The 16,784-nt window shown below is 37.4% G+C and overlaps 1 protein-coding gene across 2 annotated transcripts in view; it reads right to left on the reverse strand.

The window, feature by feature from the left end:
• Nucleotides 1-14,872, reverse strand: part of LOC134660832 (DNA-binding protein D-ETS-3) — a 96,239-nt gene extending 81,367 nt beyond the window's left edge. The window contains exons 1-2 of one of the 2 annotated variants that reach the window (XM_063516662.1): nucleotides 14,406-14,872; nucleotides 1,072-1,451 (exon numbers count right to left, since the gene is read on the reverse strand). In XM_063516662.1, coding sequence (XP_063372732.1) covers nucleotides 1,072-1,387 — 316 coding nt within the window. In that variant the 5' untranslated portion in view covers nucleotides 1,388-1,451; nucleotides 14,406-14,872. Of the gene's footprint in view, nucleotides 1-1,071; nucleotides 1,452-5,192; nucleotides 5,336-14,405 lie in introns of those variants that run through there. The other variant, XM_063516661.1, reaches the window with a different exon arrangement.
• Between the last annotated feature and the right edge of the window lie 1,912 nt (nucleotides 14,873-16,784).

Here is a 16,784-nt window from a genome sequence, read left to right on the forward strand (position 1 = left end):
ATTTTTGCGTCACAAGTAGTATTTATTAAGGCTGTGTGCCGATGCGATGATCTCTAGGGCGGTTAGTGGGCGGGCGCGTCGCCTCGGCAACGGCGGGGTAAAGTAACCCGCACGCCCCGTTTCGCTCCCTTGAGAGCGATTGTTATCTATGTAGAAGATGCTTGCTCCCCACCTTGCCTTCCGTCTCTATACCTACGCAGCATCACAACGCTTAATCTGAAAGGGTTTCAACTTTCTTCTGACGATAGGCTAAAGTAGACCCTGTACCCGCACTGCTAAGATCGTATATTCAGTAAAAACTTCGTCATATTCGCACGTGAGGCAATCGATATTATGCTTCGTGAATGCCGTTCGCTGTATGAAATTCTATCTGTAAAGGCAACGGAGGACTTTAAAGATGACAATAACCGAGCTGAAAGATTGGCGGTATAAAATTTAAGATGACGCTTAGGGGCAAGGTTTTCCATTTTATCTTTCTAAAATTGTACGATTACTTGTATAACTTTGGGGCAATATCCACATTACTGACATGGTGAATTAATTCAACGAGTGTTTTTTTGTGTTGTATGTTATACTCGTAGCTACGAATAGTTGTAATTCCATTAGGTACCAACTTACTCATAGCATACTTAGTTGTTTACCAAGGGAGTCCCATTGTAACTACGACGGATACCCTATTTACTTGCTATTGATTACTTGACAGTAGGTATCAAACGTATTGTAGCATTTGTAGCACTATGCATGTAATTACTTAGGGCCCGATTCGGATTTTGTAGAAGACATCTATTAGACATCGCCAAGATACGATAACGATATGTTTAAGATCTAACCTGTCAAATTTGACATTTCCGCGATTCTGAAGATACTCTTGAACGATTTCCACAAGATATTACTTAGAGATCTAATTCACATCTAATAGATATCTAACACGATTTATCGTAAAAGTGACATTGGTTGCCCGAATTGCGCTGCAAAAGAGAACTAGTTGAAATCTAAACTATAACGTATCTAGAATGGATCTAGTACGCGTCGTTCTTGAAGTTCGAATACGGCAGTTAGAAGGATGTTTACCTAGAGCTTTGCTTTTATCTATAGCGCCTAGCATAGAGTCCTCTGTCCGCGAGGTCCTGCCGAAGCCGAGGGCGGAGCTGGTGGCGTCCTGGCCCAGCTGTCCACCGTAGAAGTCACCGAACGCCGTCGCCGTGCCCAGCAGTCCGGAGCGGTCTTGCAGAGCCGCTTTGGCCTTTTCTACGCTCTGTTTCAGCTGCTCGAAGGTGGATTGGTGAAGCCGGTATGGAGGCCATTCTGTGGTCGGCCAGGGCTCCTCTTTAAGTGCACTACGTTTCAGTTCCAAGGCCCCGGCATAAGAACAACTGCTTTCGTACATCGCAGCTTTGATTCCTGCTCTGAGTGCCGTGGCTGTGGCGCACTTCAGTCCGCGGAAGTCCACCCTGCGGAAAATAGTTGGCGTGAATAGACGTTGATAAAGCTAAAACTGTACGAGTTTACAAAATTGAGGTAAGTCTATTTTTTAAAGTCGTTATGAGAAACGTTGTTAAACGAAAAGTCGTTAAGAAAAATATTAGTTTATATATTTTGCAGTCGCTGTTTATAGTGGTTGTGAAGAACCTCTAATTATATTACATATTTTTATAAAACCATAAAACGCATAAGGTATAAAGGTAACACAATTGATTCGTGATAGAGCCGATAAAGTTATGATTTAACACTACCTAGCAAAAGCTATATTTTTTATTATTTCACAATATTAACATTTATTAATAGTTTTCATTTCTGTAATCACTATCAATGATCTTTATTATAATACCCGGGTTAAAAAATATCTAAACAAAACATCGGCGTCTGTGAACATTAAAAAAGTTAACGATTTAGATATATCTTTCTAAGACTCTCATCATACAAATTTAAATAAGTTTTTGGCAAAAATTTCATTTATGGTACAAGCTTTTATCGCTTACTGTACTTTTCTTACGACAGACAACTAATACTCATCGAGACAATTCTAAAAACCCCTAACACAATTAGGTTGCGTTGTTTCATCACAGAGTTCCTATGGCCACCTCCTGTCTCCATCATCAGATCAGCTCGATGGTACTATAATATTGCATTGTCACCCGACTTACATGTGTATGCAAAATTTCAGCTCAATCGGAAACCGGGAAGTGGATCAAATTTAACTTGCAAGATTCCATTACATAGTTACATACAGGTCGACCTAATAAAAGCGTGTTAATAAGTAGGGGCATTTAATTCATCAATTTTCATCATGCCGATAAGGTTGAAGTACGAAAATTAGGCTTTAAAGTCCGTTTGTTTTATGATTTCCACAGAAAAGTCATATAAACACCTATCCTTATTTAACTCATACTAACCACTCAGTTGCTTCTGGTAACTAGAGCTACCAACTTTGAACGCCTACAAATTGCTTCTGGTAGCCAGAGCTACCAGACGACCATTGTACGATTTTTGATTTTTTATCTGTGAGTGGCGGCTTGGAAGCGGTTTAAACTATGTTCCAAGCATAGACAAATAACATGGCAAAACAGAAAAAAAAAATTAGCCAACATGATAAAATAAAAATATTTTAAACAGCTGTCGGTTTCAAAGTTGTGCGAAAGTGAAGTTGCGGAAAAGTGGTCGGTGTTTTAAAAATGCCGTAAGTATTTTTAATTACTCTTTTACTATCAGAATTTTATACCAAACGATTATGTATTTATCTAACTAACAGATAGAATGTATATTTCAGTTCTAATGTAGAATTATGAATTACTATCTCACTTCAAAGTAGTTAAACGGTGATTTTTTTCGGTTACTTGCGATTGAAATAAGATAAGACTTTGAAGAATAAGTCATATTTTTCAAATAAAATATTGTTATTTAAATAGTTTAAATATTAACTTTCATTTATAATCATAAAATCATTTAAACCTGTGATATGTTATACAGGATTAGCGAAAGAAACAATTGTATGTGCCGGGCGGCTGGTAACTCTAGCTACCAAAAGCAATTTAGCGAACGTCTCGCTCGGACGTCGTAAGGCATGAGGCACACTAGACGCTTTGCGTGCCCGTGTGGTACATTCTTGTTATGTGTTCCTACTAATGTTTCAACTACTAAGATTGTGTTTTGGGGAAACCTGACATTATTTGCACATGGTTATTGGTATATCTTTTATTAGTGCATGGTCATATACAGGGTGTCCCCAGACTATGTCACATGAAGGAAAAGTACCTTAAATAACGTAGATAAGAATATGACGGTGACTGAAAATAATGTCTGCATACTTTTTCGAATGCTGGACCTACCTGTGCCTAACGCACTCTGTGTGCCCCGACCCTAGTCACCAGCGGCGGCCATTTTTTCAACATGGCGGCCAGTCCTACCGGCGTCGGATCAGGTGTTGCGGGTGTTTTTATATCGGCTTTGTTTATTTACGTTTAAATTAGTGTAATTCCGTATTTAGCAGTTTTCTTTTGTGTAATATGGTTTTGTTCTAACATTCTGTGATTAATGATGTGAAAAATTTATAGTGAAAATGTGATATTGTGTTGTTTTTGATCGGCAAAAGAACCCGAAACTGCGGTGGTACGTAATACTTTCTTGTTATTTACTTGTAAAATCGTAATGAAAGCGATAATTGCAAACTGTGACTATTCTAATTAAAGATTATTAGTTACTTGTTCTTATTAGAACTATATTTCCGTACTTGAGTCTCTTTAACCATTCAAAAATACATCATGAATTAACGAAACATTTCGATCCGTCCTGCGTATTTCTTGCGTGACGTGTCATAAAATGAAATTATGTTTATTTAAGGATTTTTTATATACACTTATATGGTATTTGGTACTAAATAAAAGAAGAACTAATCTACTTTTTTTTATGATACTAAAAAATAGGTGTTATCGCTTTAGTTTTTTTTTTTTAAATACATCTCTGCTTGAAGGTTTCGACTTTTTTAGTGTGTCAAGTTTACGCATTTTTTATAATTATTTTTATTTTAATTACCCATACATAAAGCAACGGAATCAGATTCCTTGTTTTATTAACTATTCTGTGTAAAAAAATCATAGCAAATGGTTCATTAGACGCCAATTAATTAATTTTTCAATAAAACACTGCATCGCGCGGACATTGGCTTAAAATCGCGAAGCAATTTACGCTACAATTTTTGAAATCCAAAAGCAACTGAGTGGTAAGTTTTTGAGGTGACCGTCAGGACGGCGGGCGGACCTCAGCGAATTTCAACAAAACGTAATTATACGCATAATATTGTAGCTCCTGTGACTTCAGTGTACCTTTAATAGAAACCAGTATATAATTACATCTCCCCAAAACGACATATTTAACAAAAAAGGTCCACCCGCCATTCTGGCGTCAGGATTGCGGGTGGACCTATGAAATCTTGCATTAAACCACATTAAAAGCATGCAGTTATATTGTACGATTGTACCTTCAGTGTACCTCTGTAAACCATAAATCAGTAGGTAGAAGGTATATATATCTATATCCCTAATTAAAACAAGCTAGCCACAAAACAAGGTCCCGCAAACTTGACCTCAGGTGGACCTATGAATCTTGTAAATAATTATGATTTCCCTTAGCCATCACCTGACGCAATAATATTTAATTATTTAGTTTTTCAAGTAACTCTCCGACATTCGGTTGAAACGGTTTCACGTGAGTTTTTGGGTGTAATATTTGGACAAGATTAATAGATCCTCATTTATATTCGCAACGTAAAACAAACTGCCCTCTTGTAAGAAAAAAATAATATTTATTTCGGCACTACGAGTATAGGTACTTAACTATATAAATACCAATACCTATTCGCTTATTTAATTGCTTTAAGCAATATAATAAGCGAATATATTTATGAGTCAATCTGCTTAATACATTTTGTTTTTCTTTTTACCATCAAGTATCTAAGTAACGAGTTGACCTTCCGAGCCATACTCGTACCGGGAGCAATAGGCGGAAACTATTTTCCCTCCGACTTGACGGGCCGTCCTCGGCCTTCCATCCATCCGATATTTAAAAACGGCCAAGTGTGAGTTCATTCAACTCGCGCACCGAGGGTTCCAAACTTTTAATCATCGCATGCAACAATAAAATAAATACAAAACATTTTTTGGTACGGAACTGCTTATTTCGAATTTGAATCAGCTCACCTCATGTCGGATATCCTTTTGCGTTTCGGGCGCTTTGTCTCGTTCTTATTATTTTCCGTGGTGAATGATGACAGGTATCACATGCTAGTGATACCCACCACTACAGGGAACTATATTCATTAAACTTTAATCACTAATTTATAACACTTTTTCATATAATTTGGATGTTTAAAGTTTTTTTTTGTCAAATTAGCACTTGTCTAATTGTAACGCACTACGTAGGTGATTCTGCTTTTCACTTTTCTTTGGCCCTCGTTTTTCCTGGTATCGTTTAGGTACCGCGTGACGTTATTTTCGGACGGATAGGGATAGTATTGAATTGTTTTCTATACTTGTGTTATAAATGAATGTAGAGATGATTATTTGACAGAGTTGTTTCGTCGACTGTAGCCAGCGCTTGCGCCGTGCGCCAGAGCGTTCAAATTGATTGCATCCGGCATAAGGGAAATGTGTCGTATAACCAATTTATATGCTTGATTTGACCACGAACGGGAATTGACTCTTTTAAAATGCGCGCATGTTTTACTTATAATAAAATATCATAAAATTTGCGAACCCGATACATAGGTGTTGCACCGTGGGGAGAGGTCACGCATATAACAACACGTTTTTAAAACTGTCAGAGCTCTTTCATATTAAAAGAATCATTTACAAGATATATACAGTGTATTACTAAAAGATATTAAAAGCTAGCTTAAATCTAAAATAGGCCCTTGAGGCATTGTACCGAGGATGCTGGCGACATTTCCTCGCTGTATCGCAATGCTGATACGTTGTGCGAGGTAGCCGCCAGCTTTCATATTTAGGTGTCGTATCCATAGTTTTTTTTTCTCTCGTGCATGTTATTTAATTCGGCATTTGTTTTATTCAGCTTTTATAATATTATCTAGGTAGGTAAATGCGAAAGCAACTCTGTCTGTCTGTTACCCCTTCACGCTTAAACCGCTGAACTAGGTACCTAATTCAGATGAAATTTGGTATGTAGAAAATTTGAGGCCCGGGGCCCATAGGATAGTTTTATATCAGTCATTATCATCATTTCACGCAGACGAAGTTGCGGGCAGAAGTAGTATAGGTAGATATTACCTACTAGTATTTAGGTAACTATGGCGGATGCGGAGGCGCCTGCGTCTTCTTCCGCGTCTTCGTTAAATCATTTAAAAATAAGTACAGAGTTCAAATTGTAAGGTCCTACCTGCAATTTAAGTTGTGCGTTTACTGTCAGTATCTAAATACTAAGTACTTATAACGCAACATTTTTTACATATTTATTTAGACAAGATAATCTTAGAGGAAGATATAATTTTCTATTTGTAATCGTAATTGTGTACCTAATTTGTGGTGATTCTGAATGGAATTCCTTAAAACATATGATGGCTTATTCATTTCTATAGTATCGTGCCAAAATGTGTGTAAGCGCAATATGAAGTGAAGTAGTTGATCGCTCACGACCATCAGCGCGCAGTAATGGCTCGCGCCACTTTGTCGCAGGAAGTCTCTAGATTACCTTATTATATGCGGTAAAAAGTGGCATCCGTGTTCCTCGGAGATGATCATGTCTACTCTACAATGTATAGCCAACAATCGGGCAGTGTGACGCTGCTGAATTATACATTACTAGAGTCTGTGCGGGAAGAAAAGGGTCGTGGATTGTATTGGGCCTACATTCCACGACTCTTCTCTTTCTGCACAGATTCTACGACAAAGTTACTAAAAACAAAACCTTGAGTTTGGGAGGGTAAAATTACTGCGGGATAAATGTTAACAGAAGTAACTTATCACGAGGCAAATCGTGCGCGAAATCGGTCCCGGGTAGGGATTTTACTTTCTGCCTCTTACACATTTATTGTGCTCGGAATGTGCTCTCGTACAAAACGATTTATAAAATGTATGTATGTATACAAACGGGCGGAATGAAATAATACAATGATTCAGGAACGAATCTTGCCAAAACCGGGAAACACTTAGCTATTATAAGTACCTACTAGCTACTAGTTAAATTTTGTAAACAAAGGTGTTACTACATACAAACTAAACACAAATATATACAAAATAAAGCTGCGACACCTCATATTTGTTTGTTTAATGCTAATCGTGCGCGAAATCGGTCCCGGGTAATTACTTACTTACTTCTAATAGTAAACACAAATACTTGATACACTTCATATTTGTTTCTTTTACGCTAATCTTTGGCTAGTTTTTTCATAATACAAGTTATTATATACATATATTTGGGTACCGTCAAACTAGCCAACTTTGCCCGCTCTTTTCGAATAAACTCAATTTTCAGCAAACAAAAATTTATGAAAGGCTGACATTTATTCTAGCTTAACGCATTCATTGTGATCATACTCATCATTTTATTTGCAAAATAGTTATTTTAGATACAAGTGTTTTAAATCGACACGAGTTGCGAATTACATATTCGCACGTGTATCGAACAACGTTTTACAGTACATATGGCACTTTAAAGTTTCGACATATGCACGAAAAGTGCTATTTTACGCACTAGTGCGGAAAAGTAGCCCCATATGTACTGTAAAATATTTTAAAATCATCATTAAACCCACTTTATTGGCAATTTAAGGGGGGCGGATTATCTGAGGTTTTCGCCAACATTGCCCGCCGCGAATTCGTATGGAAATACGGGGGGTCGTGAGAGACGCTGAAACAAGGGCTACACTACAGGTACAGGTAGGATTACTACTCGCGTATTCGAACTTCAAGATATTCACAAGAGACGACACGTACTAGATCTATTCTAGATACGTTATTATCGTTTATATTTCAACTAGTTCTCTTTTGCAGCTCAATTCGGGCAACCAATGTCACTTTTACGTTAAAATATCGCATGAACGAACGATTTCCATTAGATATCTATTAGATGTGACTTGGAGGAGTGTTTCCAGAATCGCGTAAATGTCAAATTTGACAAGCTAGATCTTAAAAATATCGTTGTCGTATCTTGGTGATGTCTACTAGTTATTGAATAAATGTCTAGTTCAAAATTCGAATCGGGCCCCTAGCGTCTTTTTTAAAATCTTGAGGTAAAATGCGTTAACTTCTGTACAAAATGGGTGGGCAATGTTACCTAGTCGTTTTAGCACTTTTACATACAAGCATTTGCAAAAGTATTGTCACTTTTGAGCAGGGATCGGAACCGGTTTCTTGCAAAAACTTAGAAATAACCATATTTTTCGAATTATTTTATACTCGAAATGTAGGACTCAGTTGTGTTTTTAGGCTACGACTTCGTATTATTAGATTGCCCAATTAGAAATGAAGTAATTAGCAAAGAACGAAAAAATACCGTTTCCGTTCCCATACAAAAAATACCGGTATCAGATCATCTTTTGAGAAATCCTGTTACAATATTTTTCATACGTTAACGGGATTAACACATAATAAATAACGAATAAAATTAAATACAGTAGGTACCTCAGAGTATGACCCATTAACAAACTAAGAATCCAAAAAATCTAATTGTTCCAAAAGACTTATTCAAAAGCAATATGAATAAGTACGGAAGAATTTTCAAGGAGTTGATATTTATTAAGCATGTTATTATTTGGTTATGGCTCCATTACGGCCAGTAATGTTGGTTTAACTTGGCACACTCTTCGAGCTTGCAGGCGTTCACGCCCGCACGCAATCACAGTCCCGTTGTTGTACACGACAGATGCAACACATTCTTTGTTTGTTTTGTACCTCGGAGAGCGTCAATACCAGCTGCATTCTACCAGCAACTAGGTCAGATAACTTCAAATGTCAAAGTTAATGAGATGAATCAATACCTTGTTCTGCTCGTGAAAAACTGAAACGGAAATAGAAATGTCCACTACAACATCGCCAAATTTAGGACGGTTAAATTGTGTTTCGCAACCTCATACGAAACAAACTGAAAGACTAACTAATAGGCTAATCAAATTACCTATGTAGATCCAAAAATAGGCGTATTGAGGAATTAATTCCCAGCAAGCTAGAAATGGTTTTAATATCTTCATTTGGTCCTAAATGCGTGTACCTAATCCGAGTTTGCGCAATTTCAGGAGGAATGAATACATTTTTGGAGTCTTGGGAGAGTTGGGAGATACTTTTTTTCTCGGATTGCCAAACCACTCGATGTAGATGGAACCCACCATTAATTACAATGGTACTACCAGCAAGGTTTGGTGGATCAGACACTGGTGAAAGGAATGTATTTATTATCATAAATAAAGAAATTCAAACTTGTGGCCGTTTTTTTACAAACTTTGACTAAGAATTCACATTATGATATTAAAGTACCTTTCGGAGCCTCAGATTTTTTAATTATGTAATTGTCAACGCTTGTTGCAATATTGCAACTTTATACTTTACATATTACTGCAAATTTACAAAAAATATTACGGGTTTTAATTGAGAGTAACTTAAAAAATATATTTGATTGAATTTATTGCCCGTATTGTATTTACACACAGTGCAGTAGTGGAAGCTAACACAGATGCTAAGTGATTATGAAAGAAAATATCTTGATACTCTCGATTTAGAAAAAAGTGAAAATTCATTCTTATCGAAGATTAGTTCTATCAAAAAAATCAGTTCCTAAATAACAGTACATGTCTGTTATGTTCATAAATATTTTGACCCATACTTAAACAACTGTGTCACATATACCCTTCAAGAATATACATTCCTGTGGTCAGGTCAACCAGGCCAATTGCAACTATGGGACAAATGCAACTAGTCTATAAATACAAGGAGCTTAGAGCTATGTAGGTATTTATGGCAAACTTTCGCCAATCATGAAAGAGGTGTGATGTATATGTGACTCTAGCTGCTCTAGACCTGCGGTCGGCAACCTTTTAGCAGCCAAGGGCCACATAGTAGTTAACGAAGTTGACGCTTGCCGCACTTTGTTAATATTTATGACTTTATCAGACATTGTCGTTTGTCAATATTACATACAAAATAGCCAGGGAGGCTCGCGGGCCGCAAGTGACAGGTTCACGGGCCGCGGGTTGCCGACCGCTGCTCTAGACCATCACTAAAAAACTTAGACTCACTTCTGATTTTTAGAGCAAGTATTTAATTGCGTTAGGTGTCCCAGTGTTGCAATCGCCCCGGTTGATCTTATGTAGGTACGATTACCTGACATTATGACCACAAATATTCACATTTCTTCTCGCTCTCACTGTTAGAAATTTTACACATTACATAGGTACAGTCACCAGCATAAATATATGACTGTGGGCAGCCGTGCAAAAATATCTGATGCTCCATTGGAGGCATAAGTACATGACGACACTACCTCGGTAAAAATATGTGATGCTTTGTGGCCGGCAAAAATATCGTTAGTCTTTATCCGCATAAATATCGGATCGGGTCGCTTAAAAATATTTGATTACTTATAAAAATCAAAATTATCTGATTACTCTCATCTGGCATAAATATCTCTCCACTGTGAAAGCAAATACATCGGATGGACGACGGACCGCCTATTATAATATCTGACACGTTGGAAAATCACAAATATGTTATCGACCTTCAAAAACGAACCATACATGTTTGGTATAGAGCCGTAAATTGTATGAAGTGATTTGACAATTCACGAAAAGAGTGCAGTCTTGTCATTGTATATGTCTGTCTCACATTATATTCTATCATCGATTTGACGGAATAAAATGGATATAATTTTTTTGTAAATTTGAACGTATTGCAATCATATCATGAATCTAGTATATAACTGGATCTGGCATGAGGGGTGGGGGAAATGACCGAACGGGATAGTCTTATGTATCATTCAGTAGGAGTAGCAGCGAAAGCACTATTATTGTTTGTCCTTGTCACAGTCCACAAGTTGACTTCTTTATCATCCTTTTTTATGTAAGAAGGAGGTTTATTAGTTTTATTACACATCTTCTATTAAAAGTCTACCTGAATTATGTCACAATTTAAAATTGCAAATGAAATACGTGAGACAGACATATGCAATGACAAGTCTGCACTCTTTTCGTGAATTGTCAAATCACTTCATACAATTTAAGGCTCTATGCTATCCAGGTATGGTTCGTTTTTGCCGATTGATGACATACATATTTCATAATTTCGTGTCAGATATATAGGCGGTCCGTCTGCCATCCCATGTATTTGCATTCACAGTGGAGAGATATTTATGCCAGATGAGAGTAATCACATAATTTTGATTTTTATGAGGCGTCAAATATTTTTAAGCGACCCGATTCGATATTTATGCGGATACAGACTAACGATGTTTTTGCCGGCCACAAAGCATCACATATTTTTACCGAGGTAGTGTCGTCATATACTTATGCCTCCAATGGAGCATCAGATATTTTTGCACGGCTGCCCACAGTCATATATTTTTGCTGGTGACTGTACGTTCCCCAGTAAAAAACGAATCACAAAAATAGGTACTTTAAACCTTTTTCATAAAAAGCCTCCCGTTATAAAAATGTACCTATAAACGAGCCAAAGTATTGTGGCCAGATTTGCTCAACCAAAATCAACATACATATTTCAATTTTTGAATTTAAATATGTTGAGTTGAATTGAAAAAAAAAAACGAAAAATAAACGTATTCTGCAAACGACTGTCAACTTGGCTTGGCTCCCTGGTCGTGCAGAAATTATATAATAGTATAATGCATTTACACTTTCGCAAATGCCTATATAGCATTATTCATAAACGCGCTACAAGCCTCAATTAGCTATTAATCGTTATCGTTTCTCTTCATCTCTCATTTTGAACATAGAGGCTTGTAAACTTTTATGAATAACAGCTTTAATGTTTATTAAATAATAATTGGTTTTCTTTAAAATTTAATAATTACAATACCAGTGACTGAGAAATTAGCTTAAATAGGTACTTTAATCTCTGCCCGGCGCCGGTGTATATAACTAAAAATAATTGGCTAACAACGGTCAACATTGTAAAAAAGATAACAGGATTTATATGATGGCGCTGCTAGTTAGGAAGGCAAATGTATTCGCGGCAACATCACCGCGTATTACCATATAGGCATAAATTCAGCAGCGCTGGTGCCAGGCTAGCATGTACATACTAACTGGTTGAATAATATTCGCATAAATCAACATGGAATTAATTATTGCATTCGAGCACTCGTTGTACATGTGCAAAGTGAACTTGCTGATCTATAATGTAATTTCGGTGCTTACGGTATAGTCGTTTTCAGCAGCATTTATGAATTGATGAGGATTTTCTTGCATTTATCCAAGCGACGAATAATTGTTTGTGTAGGATCTCTAGAATAGTGTCGGGTGCTTAATTATTAAAGCGCAGTTTGACTTCTGATCCTTGTACAAGGGCTACCAGGCTTCAAGAAACCTGTTGTTGCCAGGCTGAAAAATGGTGTCCGCTACCAGCTCCTTAAATTTCCCCCTTACAATTCTTCAACAAAATGGGGGCAATCACTATATAGTATTAGAGAAAAGTATCGATGATTGAGTTTATCGATGTAGGAACTCATTACCTGTCATTAAATATTGCCTCCAAAATACCGATGTCTGTCAATCAAGCTAGAATAACTATTAAGGGTGTGATATTCTCTAGTGCGAATTTTCGAGAGTTGTAAAGGGAAAATTAAAAAGCTGGTGGAAGGAACGCCACCACTTTTCAGCCAGGCAACATCAGGTTTCTTGAAGCCTGGGAGCCCCACTAGAAGGATCAGAAGTAAATACCATACGATAAATAAATAAATAACAAGCGGTATAATTATTATACATACGACACTGTTCTAGAGACCCTGCACTATGTAGGATTCCATTTTTTGATGACGATGATTGATGATACTGCTAAAAATACTAATGTAAAATATTACCAATCAAATCCGTTATGAAATATTTATCATTCAAAATCATCACTTAAAAGTCAATTTTATCAGCCATCATGAGGAAACAACTCAAAATTTGCATGCAACTATTTTGCCATGCCACTTTTGTGGATGAAATCCAACTTTCTCGTCTGTTTTTGAAGAATATAGAGCCTTTACGAGCTGGTGTGGAGAAAGGTTATTTTAGTAGTAAATATACTGTATGTTACAGTTGGACCCATTGCAATCACTTTAGGATCTGATCTGAATCGGATTCTGGAGAAATCACAGGAATTCCTCAAACATTACAGGCACATCAATCAGGTCAATTGTTCTTTTCTTTTATTGTATCTGTCTACGGAGGTGTGGCAATAAAGAGTATTCTATCTATCTATTACAGGCACATCTATCGTGATTTGGATATTATTTTATAGTAACTCGCCATTCGCTTTCGGACAATCACACTTGGTAAATTGGAACTGCTCATGAAAACTATAAATTAATAAAGGGCTAGACTCTGTATTCTAACCGTGTTTAGGTTCATTGCATTTGTCTTGAGATGCACTATAGCTATTATTAAACTATTAGTGGCATATTAAACTGTTTTTTTTTTACATTATTTTTTGGAAAAGTTATATTGCTCTGTTATTTACCTTTATTCCTACTTACCTACTGGTATGGAATCATTTGATGCCAGGTAAATTCCTTAGTATCAGACGGTTGAACAACAGCAATACCTAAATACTGTAGGTAGGTACCTACGAATATGTATATTTGGGAAGCATTACCTACTCGTACATAGATATCGAGACAATTTAAGTAGTGTAATGATGTGTTGGTTATAGTTGTAAATACATTTTGACGACCTGTCTTGCCTAGTGGGTACCTATTGTACTGACCCTGCCTATGAAGATATTTGTGTGCTGAGCATGGATATTTGTTCCTAAGTTATTCTATGTATCTAAGTATACTAAGTGTGTATTTATCTATTTAAGTTTTTAAAATGTCATTTTATTTATATTATTCATACAAACACATTTAAGTACCTATATTCAGCCTATATCATATTATTATACCATGGACTATATTAAGTAGAGGTATCGTCGCCTAGTACCCACAGTAGAGTCTGTGCGGAAAGAGAAGAGTCGTGGAATGTATGGGACCCAATATATGACGACTCTTCTCTTTCCGAACAGACTTGCTAACAGCAAGACCGACAGCTTGTAAAAGCTTTGCTTAGTTTGGGGCTAGGTCGATTTGTGTAAGATTGTCCCGAAATATTAAAAAATATTAAAGTATATACTCAGTAATTTAACGGTATATAGGTACCTACCTATATATACAAATGTTGGTTGACTGAAGAAATACCTAAAGTTACTCACCTTCACTTAATTGATAGCTCCATCATTGGCACTAGGTGAAGGCTTAGCACTCTGCACACGGTCCATCTCGCGGCGTCGCGGCCGGCGGCCGCGTGAGCGTCCGTTTGTACCGTCACGGGAGGCCACTGGGAAGGGCCACGTCCGTCTTATTTGTCGTTGTTTGCGCGGGAAAAAAATAAACAAATCAATATATCGGAGGTGCAGGCGAGCGTTCGCGGACAGGAAGCCGGGATAATAGCGAGGCGCCTCGTCCGGTCGTCGGAGACGGAGGGCGGGGGATGTGCGGGGGAGTGCTGCGGAAGTCCTCGGCCACGCCCTCGGGCGGAGCTTGCGTCGCGTGCGCGGATTATCACCCCGAGGGAGATGCGACCGGGGAGATTCGGGGTAGTAAGGCCTCAGATGCGTCGCACCGACCCACTGATTGTGCTCTGAGCATCACACAAAACACTTGTCATTATTGGCTACAGGTACGGTCACTATTATCAAGTAAAACATTTTCGAAACCCAGTGAAAAAAAAAGCTATAAACGTTACTGATTATTTATATAGGTAGTGCTCTCATCAACATGCGTGTGTTAACTCAGGGCATACTAAAGTGATGTAGCATATGCGGGTAGAGTGATATAGCACCTCTTTAGAGTAATACAGTATTTTAAATGAGCGCATGTACCTATACATATTAAATATGTACATATATATCAACATCTTATGGTTCGATATAAAATTCCTAGACCGTGCTCCAAGTTAGCACACATATGCTTATCAACTTCTTACAATACAACCTAACAAAACAACCTAATTCCCTAAAGCACCCGTAAATGTGTTGCGTGCCAGATTGATAAATGCTATATTTTTGAACATATTTATATAAATATGTAGTTTGCTGTAGGCATATTATACTCGTAGTCCCTAAAATTATTAAACATATTGGAAGTTTTTATAGTTTTCAATAGGAACTGTCGGACTAAGCTAAGTGAGAAGAAACATTTATTTTCTTATTAAGCCTATGTACCTACGCTCCAAAGCGGTGGACATAAAACACGCAGACTTACATTTTTATAAAGCCTCAGAAAGATAATGACCATGGAGGGTTAAAAGAGCCTATATATTCTAGTACTAGTTAAGCCAAAAGAAGCGATATTGCGCAAACATTACCAGTGGTAGGTAATTAGCGATGCTCAATGAAAGCGTGGCGAGGGCGGGGCTCCCTCTCGCCGCCTCTCGCGCTGTAAATGTAGGTTTAAGCGCTCTCGACTTCGTTATTTTACAAATCCGTTTAATGGCGTTGGTATGACACGACCTTTTGCATTCAGATGGTATAATTAAGGGTTATTAACAGCTATAAATTATTCTATAGGTACGCGTTATTTTGAGAAACTAAATAAGCAATTAAGTAGTAAAGTGTCATTCTATGGAACTTGCTAACTATGTAAACAAAAGTCAGTAGTAAATTCATCATTTTTGACAATTTCAATATGGTGGTTTATTTACCTACATAGTTAGCAAGTTCTATAGAATGACACTTTTAGTAGGTATATATAATGTTAAAAATTCTAGCCTGCTGCCGAAGTAGTCATAGTGCCAGTGCCTGTCTTGTACACCTATATGTTAGAAAATAATACAATCGCAACGCTAAAATTACAAGTGTCCATAGGCTGCGATGGCCGCTCAACATCAGGCGGACCACACGCTTGTTTGCCACTATCGTGGTATAAAACTCGCCTCAAAGCCCTAAAGGCCGTCGTTTTTACATATAAAATGCTCACGCCCCGCTCACGCCGCGCCCGGAAAAAGCGCCTGTGTGACGAAGCCTTAAGGCCGGATGTGAAATAAGTTTTTGGCATAAATCTCATTTTTGGTACATTTGGGTACTTAAGTTGGGGCCCCGACCGTACAAGTTTATATTGCTGACTGTACTTTTCTTTCCACAGCTTTACACCACCCGGCATAGGGCATAACTTCACAATTTTCACAATACACAAATTCATATCATACAAAATCTTATCCTTGCGATCCCGAAGAACGTGATTTCGCAGGGCAGCATTGATAAACTGCATTGAAAGCCCTTTCTTATATTTATCCCCACCAGATCTCAGAGGTTTTCAAGACCATCAGGTTACTGGAGATGATTGAAAATAGTTAGCCTTTTGATCCTAAAGTGGGAAGTGACTCAAGTGATATCGATGGAGAAAGGACCTATTTATTGCTTAATTTTTTTTATAAGTATTATGTAAATAATAATGTGTCATTAAATATAATACTTATTTACGATACAAGTGCGGAAAAGAGGAAATTCGAAACGAGTGGCGATAAATTAAGATCGACACGAGTTGCGAATTACCTATTCGCACGCGTGTCGTACAACGTTTTACAGTACATA

The sequence above is a fragment of the Cydia amplana genome, chromosome Z (assembly GCF_948474715.1).
Source record: "Cydia amplana chromosome Z, ilCydAmpl1.1, whole genome shotgun sequence".
NCBI lineage: Eukaryota > Metazoa > Arthropoda > Insecta > Lepidoptera > Tortricidae > Cydia > Cydia amplana.